Genomic DNA, 15003 nt, shown 5'->3' on the forward strand with positions numbered 1-15003 from the left:
ATTACTCAATGAATGGAGGGGGAGTGGCAGGAGATTGCTTCAGCCTGCCTGCCTCTATTCACAGTAAGCAGGCAGTCATTCATATATGAACGTCTGTCTGTTTAGACAGAATGATGCGGTGGCAGACCAACAATGATTTTTGGGTCTGCATGAAAGATCCGATCAACAATTTATCGCTGGTCGCTCTTTTACTGCACACATTTACACCTAACAGGTATGGGGCAAACCGCTTGATCAGGTGGTTTGCATGATAATTCTGCCATGTAAAAGGGCCTTTAAAGAAAGTATGAAAACATAAGAGCTACACTCTGGCATTATATTAATAAGCCTAGATTGTTGCCTAAAGGACCATTTACACGCAACGATTATTGCTCAAAATTTGTTCAAACGTCCGAAAATGAGCGCCAATCGCTTCATGTAAACGCAGGCATCGCGCACTTTTAGTTTGAACGATGATTTTAAGGTTAACTTAAAATCCATTGTTCAGTCGCTGAGAGATAAAGCCAACGTGTTTATCTCTCAATAGACTACAGGCTGTTCTCTCGACGACATGTTTACACTAGCCAAGAGAGAACAATGTTATCTGCCGCCAGTTGGGAGGAGAACAATTTAGCTGTTTGCACAGCTGGAAGTCTGTTTAAACACACACTTAGGTCTGCAAACAGCTCCCGGAGGTCCTTTTACATGCAAATTAAGATGATAAAGTGTTAATGGCCATTAACACTTTATGCAAATAGATTGCAAAACCTTTGAATCTTTCAGTCATTTGAAAGATTATCTTTGCATGTGAAAGAGCCTTTACTCTCATGGTGTGGACTTCATTCACAATGTCACTTAAAACAGATATATCCATGTCACAGTAATGTCATTTACTAATGCCACATGTCCCCTGAGTGGCAATGATAATTACAATAGTCACATGCAGCAATGAACATTAGAGAGAATAAAGGCTCAGTCTTACTGTATGTAGGGTGACCATGACAGTGAAAAATAATTATGCTGATAATGCCAGCTGACTAGTCCTTGAAATGTGCTTAAAAAGTGACTAAGTTCATTCAGACAGTTACATCTATTCTAGTTATTAAATCTGGCCTCACTTACATCTTCTTGAGAAACCACAACTACTTTTCTTGTCACTTTGCAATTCTAACAAGCAATGCAAAAAGTTGCAACATTTATATACTTCTTTGTGATATTTTAACAGTGCGGTCTACAGCATACACTGCCGTACACTGCCTAATACACGGGGACCATTGTACTCATCAGTATATGGAGCTACTACATACAAAAGACTATGAGAGGATGGAGGCTGAAGGATTGTTCCTCCGCATGCTTCCTCTCCAAGTGTAAAAGTGGATTGATCTGAAGTCTCAGAGACGGAGGAAGCAAAATGCTCGTTTCCTCACACAGTTACAGTATTTGCTTTATCTATTTTTCATCCTTTGAACTGCTATATGGACAGAACAGGACTAAAACACAAGATTCTCGTGTTGCACCAGAAAATGACCTATCTTTTAAATCAAGTTGGTATCTTAAAAATATATATTTTTAATTGTTGGTAATTTTTTTATTTTCCGTGTCACTATGTATAGGTAAAAAATTCTATTATCTTGCAGGTTTTCTTCTTGCCACTAAGCCTGGTAATACCGTAGGTGATAATTCCTGTTCTGTACAGCAGGCTGATGGACCATAGAAACAATAAACAGGAGATATTCATTTACTTCTATGGGAGAGTGTTGTGGGCATGCTTTGTAACCTGTGCAAAGGTCACTGTGCAGGGAAGGGGAGGGGGGTGAGCTGTGACCATTGTGAATGGTGGATCTTAAATTACCTATTTATAGGAGCTATCTTTCATTGTAAACCTGTCTCTGATTATAATTATATGACTACTAAATTTTTTTCTGTACAAAAGAGGAAATTTCAGTTTATCGCTAGGCTTAGTGGCCAGTGTGAAAACTGCAAGATGATAGGTATTTTTTTCCAGACATTATTTATATATATATATATATATATATATATATATATATATATATATATATATATATATATATATATATATATGTGTGTGTGTATATATGTATGTATGTATGTGTGTGTGTGTGTATATATATATATATATATATATATATATTCTTTTTTTTAAAGAATAATCATTCCCAATGACATTCATATCCCCTAGTGGGACATAAAAAAAAGGTTCAACATAAAATGAAAACCCTACTTTTCTTTCTTACTACACTGAGGCCTTAGTCACACGGGCGTTTTTTCACGCGATTTGCGGATCGCATGACGGATGCGCATCCGCAAATCGCGTGACCGGTGCGCGCAAGTCGCCCGCAAATCGCCTGCAAATCTGCTCCTAGCCGCGTTTCATTAGAAACGGGCCGAAGCTGTCCAGCGCATTGCATTCAATGGAGATGGCAATAGAGCCGGCTCCATTTAAAGCAATGCGCTGCGGGCGAGCCCGGGATGAATTGTCGGGAAGGGCTTAAATATATAGAACGATGTTTGCCCATTGAATTCAATGGAGCCGGCAATACAGCCGCTCCATTGAAAGCAATGGGCTGCCGGCGTGCGCGGGGTGAATTGTCGGGAAGGGCTTAAATATATAAGCCCTTCCCTGCAATTCATCCTAAAATGTGTAAAAATAAAAAATATATATATACTCACCTTCTCCCGGCAGCCGGAGCTCCGCGCGGCCGTCCTGCAGTGGGTGTGAAGGGGGTGTGAGTCAGACCTGCCCCCTGATTGGCTCAGCGCTGAGCCAATCAGAGGCATGTCTCACACACCCATTCATGAATTCATGAATGGATGTGAGTCAGACCTGCCCCTGATTGGCTCAGCGCTGAGAGGCAGCAGTCACTCACCCATTCATGAATTCATGAATGGGTGTGTGAGTGAAACCTGCCTCTGATTGGTCAGGGCTGTGACCAATCAGAGGCAGATCATTCAGCAGGCGGGGATTTTAAAGCCCCGCCGGCTGAATAGTGCCGAGAAGCAGTTCAGGAGAACTGACAGCGGCCGCGGCAGAACTCCGGCTGCAGCGGAAAGGTGAGTATACAATTTTTTTTTATTTTAACACATTTTAGGATGAATTGCAGGGAAGGGCTTATATATTTAAGCCCTTCCCGACAATTCACCCCGCGCACGCCGGCAGCCCATTGCTTTCAATGGAGCGGCTGTATTGCCGGCTCCATTGAATTCAATGGGCAAACATCGTTCTTCTCTGTCACAGCTGTTACAGCTGTGGCAGAGAAGAATGATTTGTCTTCTATATGTTCTCAATGGGGTCGGCGCTGCTGCCGCCGGACCCATTGAGCGCATATAGAGAAGAGAACAGGAATCACAGATCGCAGATAGGTGCGATCTGCGATTTCTGTTCTATAATTTATCGGACGAGCGCATAAAAAGCGCTCATGTGTCCGATACCATTGCAAAGCAATGGTTTTATAAAATCGCCGGACGCATGCGCATGCGCAAATCGCAGCTAAAAACGCCCGTCTGACTAAGGCCTAAGGGTGCTTTCAGACGAGCATGTGTGTGTGCGTAGATAGGTGCGCACAAAACCATGCGTCTATTACAACCATTGGTTCCCTATGGTGTGTTCACATGTCTGTGTTTTACAGGCGTGCAAACCCACATACCAGCAAAACATAGGACATGTGTGCACCATAGGTCCGCGGTGCGTGTCAATATTCCCCAGCGGGGAGTTCCCTTGTGAATGAACACTGACAGCCAGGGGCATACCTAAAGACTCAGGGGCCTGGGTGCAAAAGTTCAGCTCGCCCCCCCCCCCCCCAGGCACTTTTCCCACTCGCCCCGTAGCGATGCCTGAGGGCCAATGTCCACGTGCAAATTTTATTTATAAAATCTGCACGTGGACCCGCACGGGAGATCCATGCATCTTGCTGCCCATAGGGATGCATTGTCATCGGTAGGGCAGCTAAAAGCATGCAGATGGGATTCCTTCCCAGAGTGCGGGTCACACGCACAGGAAGAAATCGCTGCATGCACCAATTTTCTGCGGATCTGCCGCGCGGACGGCTCCTGCAGCTTCCATTAAAGCCTATGGAAGCCGTTCGTATCTGGGGCACAGCCGCAGCTGTTTTTGTGCAGTGCCGCGGATACGCAGGAGAACAGGAGATTTTAAAAAATATTGGTGCACATGCACACGGCACGCTGCCGGTGTGCCAAGCATGTCCGCCGACCGGTAGAAAGAAGATGAGGCCTGCACAGAGGGGAGCACCGCAGCGTCTGGAGAGGTGAGTATAATGTATTTTCCCTCTCCATGGCCGTGGGCATGCACGGATTTCACTGCGGGATTGAGCAGTGAAATCTGTGCATGCAAGTGGGCATGGGGCCTAAGAGAGAGATAGATAGATATGAGATGGATAGATAGATACATAGATATGAGAGAGATTCAGAGATGGACAGATAGATAGATGTGAGATAGATAGATAGATAGATAGATAGATAGATAGATAGATAGATAGATAGATAGATAGATAGATAGATAGATAGATAGATATGAGACAGGCAAGATAGATAGACACATAGAAAGACATACAGACAGGCATACAAGCAAATACATACCCTGGTGCCTGGACTACTTCTCTGCTGAGGAGAGCAGCTGTACACAGTGTCAGCAGGAGGAAGCAGCAGGGAGATGACCTCATCCCTGCTCCACTCGATGCCTTGCTGTGCTGTGCCCGTGTGCAGTAAGTCTGCTTCTGTGTCCTCTCTGCTCTTTCCCCTACCCCCTCCTCTTCCCCTGTCTTCTCTCCAAGTCTCCCCCCCCTTCTCCTACTCTACTCTCTGGCTTGTGCTGTCGGCCGGACCGCACTAACTTAGCAAGCGACCGCCTACAGCGGGAAGTGAAAGTAGAGCTGTATATGCTGGAGGGGGGCCTCTAGGCCTCCTCAAGCGCAGGGGCCGGGCCGCCGTTGCGACCCCAGCAGCCCCTGCCGGTACGCCTATGCTGACAGCACTGTCACAGTGTTCAGTGATAAGGAGACTCCTCGCAGGGAGTAAAGAATCCCCTGCCACAGCCGTGGCAGAGGATCGCGATGCTCTCCAATTGCTTTCAATGTGACTGGCTCTTCTGCAGCACCGACAAGCCCTGCAGGGATTGAATTCAATGAATGGCCGAGTGCTGCCTGTGATTGGCTGAGCGCTGTGACCAATCACAGGCAGTGCTCAGCTGTCATTTAATGAATGGCTGAGCGAGGCCTGTAATTGGCTGAGCGCTCAGCCAATCGGATACAGCCCTTTCAGCGAGTGGGGAAAGCGATTCAGAGCAGTGCAAAGAGAAGACGTGGCTGGACGCGCCTAAGCCCTGGCAGCTGCGGAGAGGTGAGTAAATATACTGTATGTATATATATATATATATATATATATATATATATATATATATATATATATTAATTTTTTTTTAATTAGCACATTCTAGGGATGATTTTCACGGAAGGGCTTATATTTAAAACCCTTCCCCGAAAATCTCTGCAGGGTTTGTCAGCAGCCCATTGCTTTCAATGGAGCTGCAGAAGCGCTGGTCCCATTGAAAGCAATGGGAGAACATCGCGTCACAGCTGTGGCAGGGGATTCTTTACTCCCCACAGGGAGTCCCCTTGTCACTGAACACTGTTCAGGGACAAGGGGACTTCCTGCAGGGAATACTTACGTGGCAGCGGCGGAGAGGCGAGTATATATATATTTAAATATATATATATTTTTTTTTTTTAGTTTTATTTTTTTTACACAAACCAGGGATGATTTTCAGGGAAGGCTTATATTTCTAGCCCTTCCCTGAAAATCACTGCATGGGTTGCTGGCATCCTATTGCTTTCAATGGGGCCACCAGCAGCAGCTGCGGCCCCATTGAAAGCAATGCTGCATGGACCTGCATTCACGCGTGTTTGTGCACGCACATGGGAGCATGGTTTTTTGCACACCTATGTATGCACACGCTCGTGTGAATGCGCACTAAAAAAGAAAAATCACACATCACAAAATTGGTATATCATCGCTTCTATAATGACCCATGAGAAAAATTAGCTCATTATTTAGCCCACACAGGGAATACCATAGAAAAAAAGTATATTAAAAGCATGGCCAAAGTAGGTAGTTTTGCATATTCTGCCTAATAAAAAAATGTATAGAAAGCTATTAAAAAGTTCTATAAATCACCAAATATAAACCAATAAATCACCATTAAAACGTACATTTCATCCCACAAATAACCATCTCAAAATGATCGAAAAAGAGTTAGAAGTCTTTGAATGCGGTAATACAAAAAAATACATATTTTTCTTTTCCTTCCATTGGAGCCATGCTTGCAATAGCAATTTCGGCCACTGCACAACAGACAGAGCTCTCTACAAAGAATACTGGCTCTATATCAACTGATCAGAAGGGATTCCTAGTGGTGGACCCCAACTGCTCAACTATTAATGACCTATCCTGAGGGAAGGTCATCAATAGTAAAGTCATGGACAACCCCTTTAAACAATTAAATGTGTTCCTACCAAGTGTTATACGTCTTTGTCTTTTTAATGAACTAACCATCAGTACAGTTTGCCTCCATATAAGAATGATCTTATGCCATGCACCTATCTGTGCTTCACCCTTTGCCTCATTATACATGCCTTTATCACTAAAGTGCTTTTCAGTTGGACAGCCTTTTAACCCTATAAACACATCAAAGTCATTAAGTTGTGCTTGTGAAATGTAAGCATGGGAACAGGTGACAAGTTCCGTGTGTTCGTGCGAGCTGCGACAATGTGCACCTGTTGTCATGTATAACACAGTGTGTCCAGGAATAGATGTGGCAAGTCAGTTCTTATGTTATATCGGCTCCGGGGTCTGTCAGTAAGGGGGCAGCCATTGGGTTTCTCTTAATGTTCACTAGTCCATACTGCTGTAAAACAAGCACTACAGTATAGCATTATAGTGTACATTCTAGACACTCCCCAACTCATCATCAGTATCTCATAGTGACGACTATTCTGAAACAAGACCTGCTGTAAATATACTCACATAAGTATTGTCCCAGAGCTGTGACTAATAACGTCACCCCCTAAAGGAATGGCAAAAAGTATCATATCTGTCATGTAGACATTAAAGCCACCCACTAGTCCTAGAGGAACAAATATGGCCAAACCACTTCTCTGACTACCTAATGTATATACACTGTGTATAGTATGCAGTGGTAGTCTAAGACCCTGAATGGTGCTCCAACCGGCCGGCACGGCTCACGTGGGCAGCACTGGTCAATCAAAGCAGGTGTAGTGTCTTCGACTACTAATGCATAGTAATACACAGCGTGCAGCAGGTAGTCAGAGAAGTTATTTGGTCATCTTTGTCTAGACCCAGGGGATCGCTTTAAGCCCTCTTTTTCTTCTGCATCACTATATATATATAGACAATATGTGTAAATAATATGTCAAAATCACAAGAGCCAGGACTTACTTGTTGGCCTGTAACCAGGAGGATGGAGCCTTCTTTCCCATGTACAACTTGACGAAATATATGATCCAGAATTAGCAACTCACTCCAACAATTTTGCAACAGCTTCATCTGATCATCTACCTGCAATAATATATAATTAACATATTTACTAATTGTTTAATTAATTTGTTATTTACCAGTGGACTAAAGGTCCATTTACACGGAGCGATGAACGACAGTTTGAGTGACAGTTTTGAGCGATCATCTTTGCATAACTCTAAGTAGCTAATTAGCTACTCAAGAGTTAATGCAGGCGGAGCGGTGGTAGCTCAGAGAACAATGCAGCTGTTTTAAATATGCAAACAGCTGCATTGTTCTCGGCGCTTTCAGCTGGTGTGCCGCTCAGAACTGCCAGCGAGATACCAGCTGAAAGAATGCTATCAGCACCGCCCTCTGAGATCTCAGCAGGCGGTGCTGATAAGACTCATCCCTAATTCCGAGCTGGCTAGAAATGAGCGATGAACAAATAGTGCACGATGGCCGCATGTTCAGACGCAACGATTATCGCTCAGAAGACGGCTTTTGAGCAATAATCGTTGTGTTTCAATGGCCTTAAGCTTAACGTACTGATAATTCACCATAAAACAGTATCCACGCTAGCAAGTCCAAGGGTTAAATAAGTCAATTAATGTTATCTTGAAGAGAATCTGATAGCTACTTTGAGCCCTATGAACTAAGCTTAGGCACAATATCCACGGGCGGATTTGACTTACGGAATCCACACAAGGCACCATGCGGGAGATCCACAAATCAAGCCGTCCGCAAATTAATTAAAGTATGCTGGTTTGATTTGCGGACCTTTTGGTACAGAAAACAAATTGCAGCATGCTCCATTTCTGTTCTGTTCCCGCATTGAAGTCAATTCTGCGGGAAAGCAGGAGATTTTTAAAAATCTGTACTGCGCAAGTCAGACGGCGAGCCGTGTGGACCATCTGCAGTACAGAGGTCCAGTATTTAGAGGTAAAGTGGGATATCATTTTTAGCAACTCGAAAAGTCAAGCAGCTATATTCACAGGTGATACAACGGCATCCGTATTAGATACACTATCTACAGTAAGTGTATGGTTAGAGCTGATACCCCTGGTAAAATAGAGGAGGTGTAATTACACTAAATTGCTCTAATATATTTCTATTGCAACACTTTGGCTTGTTCTATGCTGTGCGTAAATGAATGTGGACCATCTGTCCTCTCCCACAAGAACCCATGTATGTGTCAGAATGCCTGAAACAGCTGTCCTTATCTTCACATTAAAACATTATCTCTCCTTTCTTGGTAGGAAGCCCTGCCAGTGTGAGGGGAAGAATTAAAGATTTGTAAAACCAGGTGCTTTTTTCTCTGAGAACTTGGTCTGGTCCCCGCAGAGTCCAGGAATATACATATATGGTTATCGCATTAATTACGGGAGGGAGGCAGAATTATCTTGGCGAGCAGCGACGTGAGACTTCCCAATATTGATGTTGTGTACAGGAATGAGAGTCATACAGGACTGGCATTGTGAGAGGGGTTAGTGTTCTCAGGGGCAACATCGTTAATGATTAAAGACGTCCTGTTTTCATGATAGAGCAAAACTTCTGTAAACATGCAAGAAAAATGTTGTGTCAAATACCAGCTCCACTCATCAAATGCCAAGTATTAATCATCGAAAGGCTCACAATTTACATTTATATACGTGTTTCACGTTACAGCCACTGCTCAGATGAAACAGGTTAATTGGCTAATGAAAATGAACTGCAGTCTCACCACTCAGAATTTCTATGTACCGTACATGACTACTAGAGGTTACTAGAGATGAGCGAGTATACTCGCTAAGGCACATTACTCGAGCGAGTAGTGCCTTAGCTGAGTATCTCCCCGCTCGTCTCTAAAGATTCGGGGACTGGCGGGGGGCAGGGAGCGGCGGGGGAGAGCGGGGAGGAACGGAGGGGAGATCTCTCTCTCCCTCTCCCCCCCCCCCCCCCCGCTCCCCACCGCAACTCAGCTGTCACCCGCGCCGTCCCCCGAATCTTTAGAGACGAGCGGGGAGATACTCGGCTGAGGCACTACTCGAGTAATGTGCCTTAGCGAGTATACTCGCTCATCTCTAGAGGTTACATCTCTCTCATAGTCAACATTGTTTTCTTTCCATTTACGGTACATTACTTTAAGTTGTAGTTTCTCCCAAAGTAATTTGGATCAGATCTGGATCGCCATGTTATTATGACTAATATGGTAGCGTACGCTTAAAGTAGCATAGTATGTAAGGCTGAAAAGAGACATATGTCCATCCAGTTAAGCTTATTACCCCCAATGTTGATCCAAAAAAATGGCACAAAAACCCTCTAATGAGGTAAAAGTCAATTTTCCCCATCTAGGGAAAAAATTCTTTCCTGACTCCCTGGCAATCAGAATAATCCCTGGATAAACAACCATTCTGAAGTTATTAATGATTATAACATATAATAGTGTATCGCTCAAGAAAGGAGTCCAGGCCCCTCTATTTTAGTGAATTTGCCATAGTCTCACTGCTTTTACAGTAAAGAACCCCTTCTATGTTGGTGTAGAAAGCTTCTTTCCTCTAGATGTAGAGGATTCCACCTTGTTACAGTCACAGTCCTGGGTATAAAACTGTATTGTCCTCGGATATATTTACACAATTATTATTTCATCCTTCAGCAGTTTTTCCTAAAATGACGAACCCTCAACCTGTGAAACACTAATATGTATTTCTAGTGCATTTTGGCCCATAACTGAAGACAATATTGACAGCAGCTGCCTCGCGCTTGTTGCTCCAGTATGCACATACACAAAAAGTACTTGGGGACTTTAGTTGCGAGCAAACTAAAAGGTTTTCTGGGGGCAAATACTACTGATGACCTATCTTCAGCTTGGGCCTGCCACTTGGGACCCCAGCCGATCAGCAGTTTAGATACCTGCTATCAGCGCCACAACACAGGGCATGGAACAGATCAGTAATACAACAGCCAGCGCCATAATGTAAGTTTTGAGTTTAATGATGGCAGGTTGGTAGAAGAAGGATGGTGCATGCCTTCCTTGATCATGGTGCTTTTCAGCTGGCTTTATTAGAAGAGCGTTATGGCCAGCATTATTATGGGGTCATACGGTGGCTGGCTTTGTTATGGAGACACATCTGTATCTGATAAATCTTCTATAGCCATGACATCACACTATATATATATACTGTATACATTACTGTATAATGTGCTCACCCTCCTCTAACTTTGATGGAGCATAGTCATATATTAGAAAACACTTTCTGGCAGAGAGGGTGATCAATGAGTGGAACAGGTTACCACGGGAGGTGGTGAGTTCTCCTTCAATGGAAGTGTTCAAACAAAGGCTGGACAAATATCTGTCTGGGATGATTTAGTGATCCTGCACTGAGCAGGGGGTGGGACCCGATGACCCTGGAGGTCCCTTCCAACTCTACCATTCTATGATTCTATGAAAACTAAGAAGATACCAATTTCTATCTAGACAGTTCAAACATGATTCATGGTAACATTATAAGTTACTAAGTGACATAAGTCAGCATATTATGTTGTCAACTGAGCAATTTTGTGTTATTTATCATGGTTTTAGTATTGCTTGGTAGAACTTTGGTGGAATGTGGAGAATCCTAATTTTCATCCCGTTACCAATATCACAGAGTCCTCTTTTGCCTTTCAAAATACAATGCATTGATAATAAATATCCCGGTCATATACAGCATTATGGCTGCCTGGATATAATAATTGTCTCCATGGCCATCAGTACAGCGGGGACTAGACAGGAGTACAGCAGTGGCGCAGTAAGAACTTACATGTGATGTAACCAGTTTATAGCACTAGTGTTGAAGGGATATAGCAGATTCTTCCTGTATACAGGAAAGTTTCCTTCCTGTGTTATGGGATCAGAGGCGAAAGAATTTTCATGCTAACACATTTTCTGCTTCAGATCACACACTTGTTCATGCTTAACAATAGGAAGAAGATGGAGGAAGCTGCTGCTTATAGCAATGCCCAGGAGGTTGTAGGCGTATATGTGTATACTGCAATCTATGAATGGCTACAGAGGCAGGTGTGTGGCCCCAGCGCTGCGTATTTGTGTAGACACATAAGTGAAGGACTCGAGTTGAACTGTAAACATGTTAAAGTATCATGTCTACACAACTGCAGGCACTTAGCTTTCTGCGAGAGCCCTGCCTGACGGGGCTTTATTTACAGCTCACTGACTCTATTTCCCACTGCCGCTGCCTCAGCATCTGTCACTCTCTGCTCTGATGCTTTGCAGCCTTTTCTGCACTGATTTTATGAACATACCGTGTTTCCCCGAAAATAAGACAGTGTCTTATATTAATTTTTGTTCAAAAAGGTTTAACTTTTTTACTTGTATAGCTGCCTGGACACTATTTAAATTGACTTTTTTAATTAACTGTTAGCAGGGCTTAATTTTGGAGTAGGGCTTATATTTCAAGCATCCTCAAAAAGCCTGAAAAATCATTTTGCATTTTATGTCTTATTTTCAGGGTATGTCTTATTTTCAGGGAAACAGGGTATTAGCTCCTACTATTATTGTTATTGCTGTTCTATTATGTTGCAAGTAAGTAACAGTAAAATGTTTCTTTTTCTCTCCTATGTTGAAAATTAAAAGCTCCCAAAGAAAACAACTATGAGATAAAAATACAAATATTTATACAAAGAGAATACAAAGCTATAAACTTTTCATGTGCTCCATAGATACTGTAAATCGGTAGATTTATCCTAATTGCAACTAATTGGAAACAGAAAAGGCAGCGCTACTTAGTTTATACTATTGATCTATTAGAAAGCTCAGAGGGATTGCCCATTTGAAGTGTCAGAGCGGCACTGGAAGCATTCTGCCCCACCGTTCCTCTGCCATACGTTCCCACTTCCTATTTCATGCCTAGCGAACTGAATCGCAGTAGCCGCCAATAACATACCCACAATAGATCAGGACACTATGTCACCCATTCTCTCTTTTATGATGTTCGGGGTCAGAAATTCATCCACCCCATATTGCACACGCCAATCAGTCTAAGAGAAGATAGACCAATGAATGTGAGATCAATAACCTAAAGCAAGGAAATTGATCTGGCCCTATATAAGAACCGCAAGAAGGACTTCATTACTGTGACCTTTGACCTCTTGTTCTCCCCACCGACCTCATTTCTAGATCTTATTGTTATAGGACTTTAAAAATTATGATACATATGTATTTGGTTTTTTTTTACCATATATCCCTGAGCATAGCTACAGGGCGTATTTTAATTGGCAAATGAATAATATTTATCAATTATAGATATTATTAAGTTTTGTACTTTTGTTCTCACTTCTTATGCAGCCTATTAACTGAGGCAAGAAGCTGTAGAAAAGAAATGGCACATTTTCTATACAAAGTTCTTTTACAAAATGGCCCAGATGATTACCTATACTTTTACTTGCAAAATTAAAGGGGTTGTCCAGTTGTAAACTACTGATGGCCTATGAACAGGATAGGCCATCAACAATAGATCAGAGAGGGTGTGTCGATTGGGACTCTCACTGATCAGCTGGTTGCTGGGTTGGTGTGTTCATACAATGGAGTTGATTTCTGCAGGAAGCAGACAGCTCCGTTCCCATCATAGTGGCCAGGCTTTGTATTGCAGGCCAAGTTTCCATTCACTTCAATGTGAGCTAGGCCTGCAATACCATGCCTGGCCACTACAGTGAGTACTGAGTTGTATGCTTCCTGCAGAAATCAGCTAAGTGCACAAGCAGGCAGCGGATTAGTGGGGGACGCTGGCAACAGAACCCCGTTGCTCTACCTCTGATGACCTATCCTTCTAATAGGCCATCCCTTTGGATTATCCCTTTAAGATTTATCTGTGAAAAGTCATGATTCTTCTTATGCAGACTACAGCATCCACTGCATTGTATCTGTCACCAAGTGTTGCAGTGCTGCAGAAAATATTTGTATTATATAGACAACAGGAAACAATAGTTTACAATCTCTTATATTTTCTATTACATACACATGAATCTGTAGTACAATAATTGATATGGTATGGAATGTGAACGTTGGAAAAAGTTGCAGCAAGCAGTAGATATGCAGAAATGCATACGTGAAAAGCAAATAAACTAAACTCTATGCAGATTAATGAACTATGTGGAAATGAATCCAAGTCCCCAATGCTACAAGCAAGCAATGCCAGTCACTCCAAATCTTTTTAATGAAAATTGTGTTTTAATCTAGCTCTGTGTGTCCTTGGGGTGGGAGGAATGCTGCTCCTGCCACAAGCAGAAGACAGATATAGAGATTTGACTAACTTTTAATGAACGGACATTCTTATGCACTATATGTAAATGGCCAACCTTTTATGTGATAGTGTTGATCATTAACCTTCATGTATCTGAAACATGTGCAGTACAGTGAAGCTAATAACCAGTAACTTCTAAAAGCAAATTGAGATGATGAGGGTGAATTCAGATGTAGCGTAGTTTTCGTGGCACCATGTTTTTCTATGGGGATAAAAAAAAAATTGCAACATGTAGAATGAAAGTATTTCCATGTTGTTTTTTCCTACTGTGGAGATGCTTTCTGCTGTTTTCTACAAGCCTGTGGATTTTGGATGCGTAATTTCATCATAGGCTTCAATGCTGTGTGAAATTCGTTATCGAAATCTGCAGAATTGCTGTTACAGATTTTATGGCACATTTTTATACCACTTCTGAGTCCATCCTTAGGCCCTCCCTGCTCACACAGAGTATTTGGAGATGGCTTTGATGTGTAATCCATGTCAATTCCACATTAAGAGCTTCTGTATATGGGCGATTTTAATGGGTTCTATGCGTCTTTCGCGATCGATTTAGCGCATGCAAAAATGCACTCAAGCTCGCCCATATGCAGAAGCCATTGATGTGGAATTGGCATGGTTTCCACACTAAAGCCATGGAGGGCCTAAGGATTCTTGCGCTTTATTTTCACGTGCGTGAAAATATATGGAACATGCCCTATTTTTGTGCATATCTAAGACACAATAGGGTCTCTGGGGGTGCGCAAATGTGCACATGATCCACACAAAATCGATAGCATCGGCGACTGATTAGGCTGCACAGCCTGTTCAATGACAGTGCGGGTGTGAAACGGCAATGTGAATGGTCCTGACAGCGCAGGAAAGTACACTACATTGCGTGGATATGCATGCAATAGCCTTCTCTTCAAAGTACAATTATGTCATGCTATCACGAGCGTAGCTACACGTACGCTCGTCTGCAGGAGCCCTGAATTTGCGACAAATCCGTATCAAATAAGCATCCCATTCATCAGAATGGAAATCCTTCTAAAGAAAAAGTTGGCACTTCAATGTAATCATTTCAAACTAATGGGGTTAACTAAAATGTAAGAAGATCTTGCCTAAAAAGTAAGCAGTTAATATAAAGATATCTCGTCCCTCAGGATACAGTGCAGATATGAGATGTATGAGGATTTAGGATGATCAGATGCTTTGAGAAGATGGA

At 42.7% G+C, this 15003-nt stretch overlaps 1 protein-coding gene across 2 annotated transcripts in view; it reads right to left on the minus strand.

Moving 5' to 3' along the window:
* NR5A2 (nuclear receptor subfamily 5 group A member 2) overlaps positions 1-15003 on the minus strand; it is a 117849-nt gene that overhangs the window by 36750 nt on the left and 66096 nt on the right. For both annotated transcript variants that reach the window (XM_066597174.1, XM_066597173.1), the window contains exon 5: positions 7468-7587. In XM_066597174.1, the coding sequence (XP_066453271.1) occupies positions 7468-7587 (120 nt within the window). The remainder of the gene's footprint in view (positions 1-7467; positions 7588-15003) is intronic.

This window comes from Eleutherodactylus coqui, chromosome 3 (assembly GCF_035609145.1).
Source record: "Eleutherodactylus coqui strain aEleCoq1 chromosome 3, aEleCoq1.hap1, whole genome shotgun sequence".
Lineage (NCBI taxonomy): Eukaryota > Metazoa > Chordata > Amphibia > Anura > Eleutherodactylidae > Eleutherodactylus > Eleutherodactylus coqui.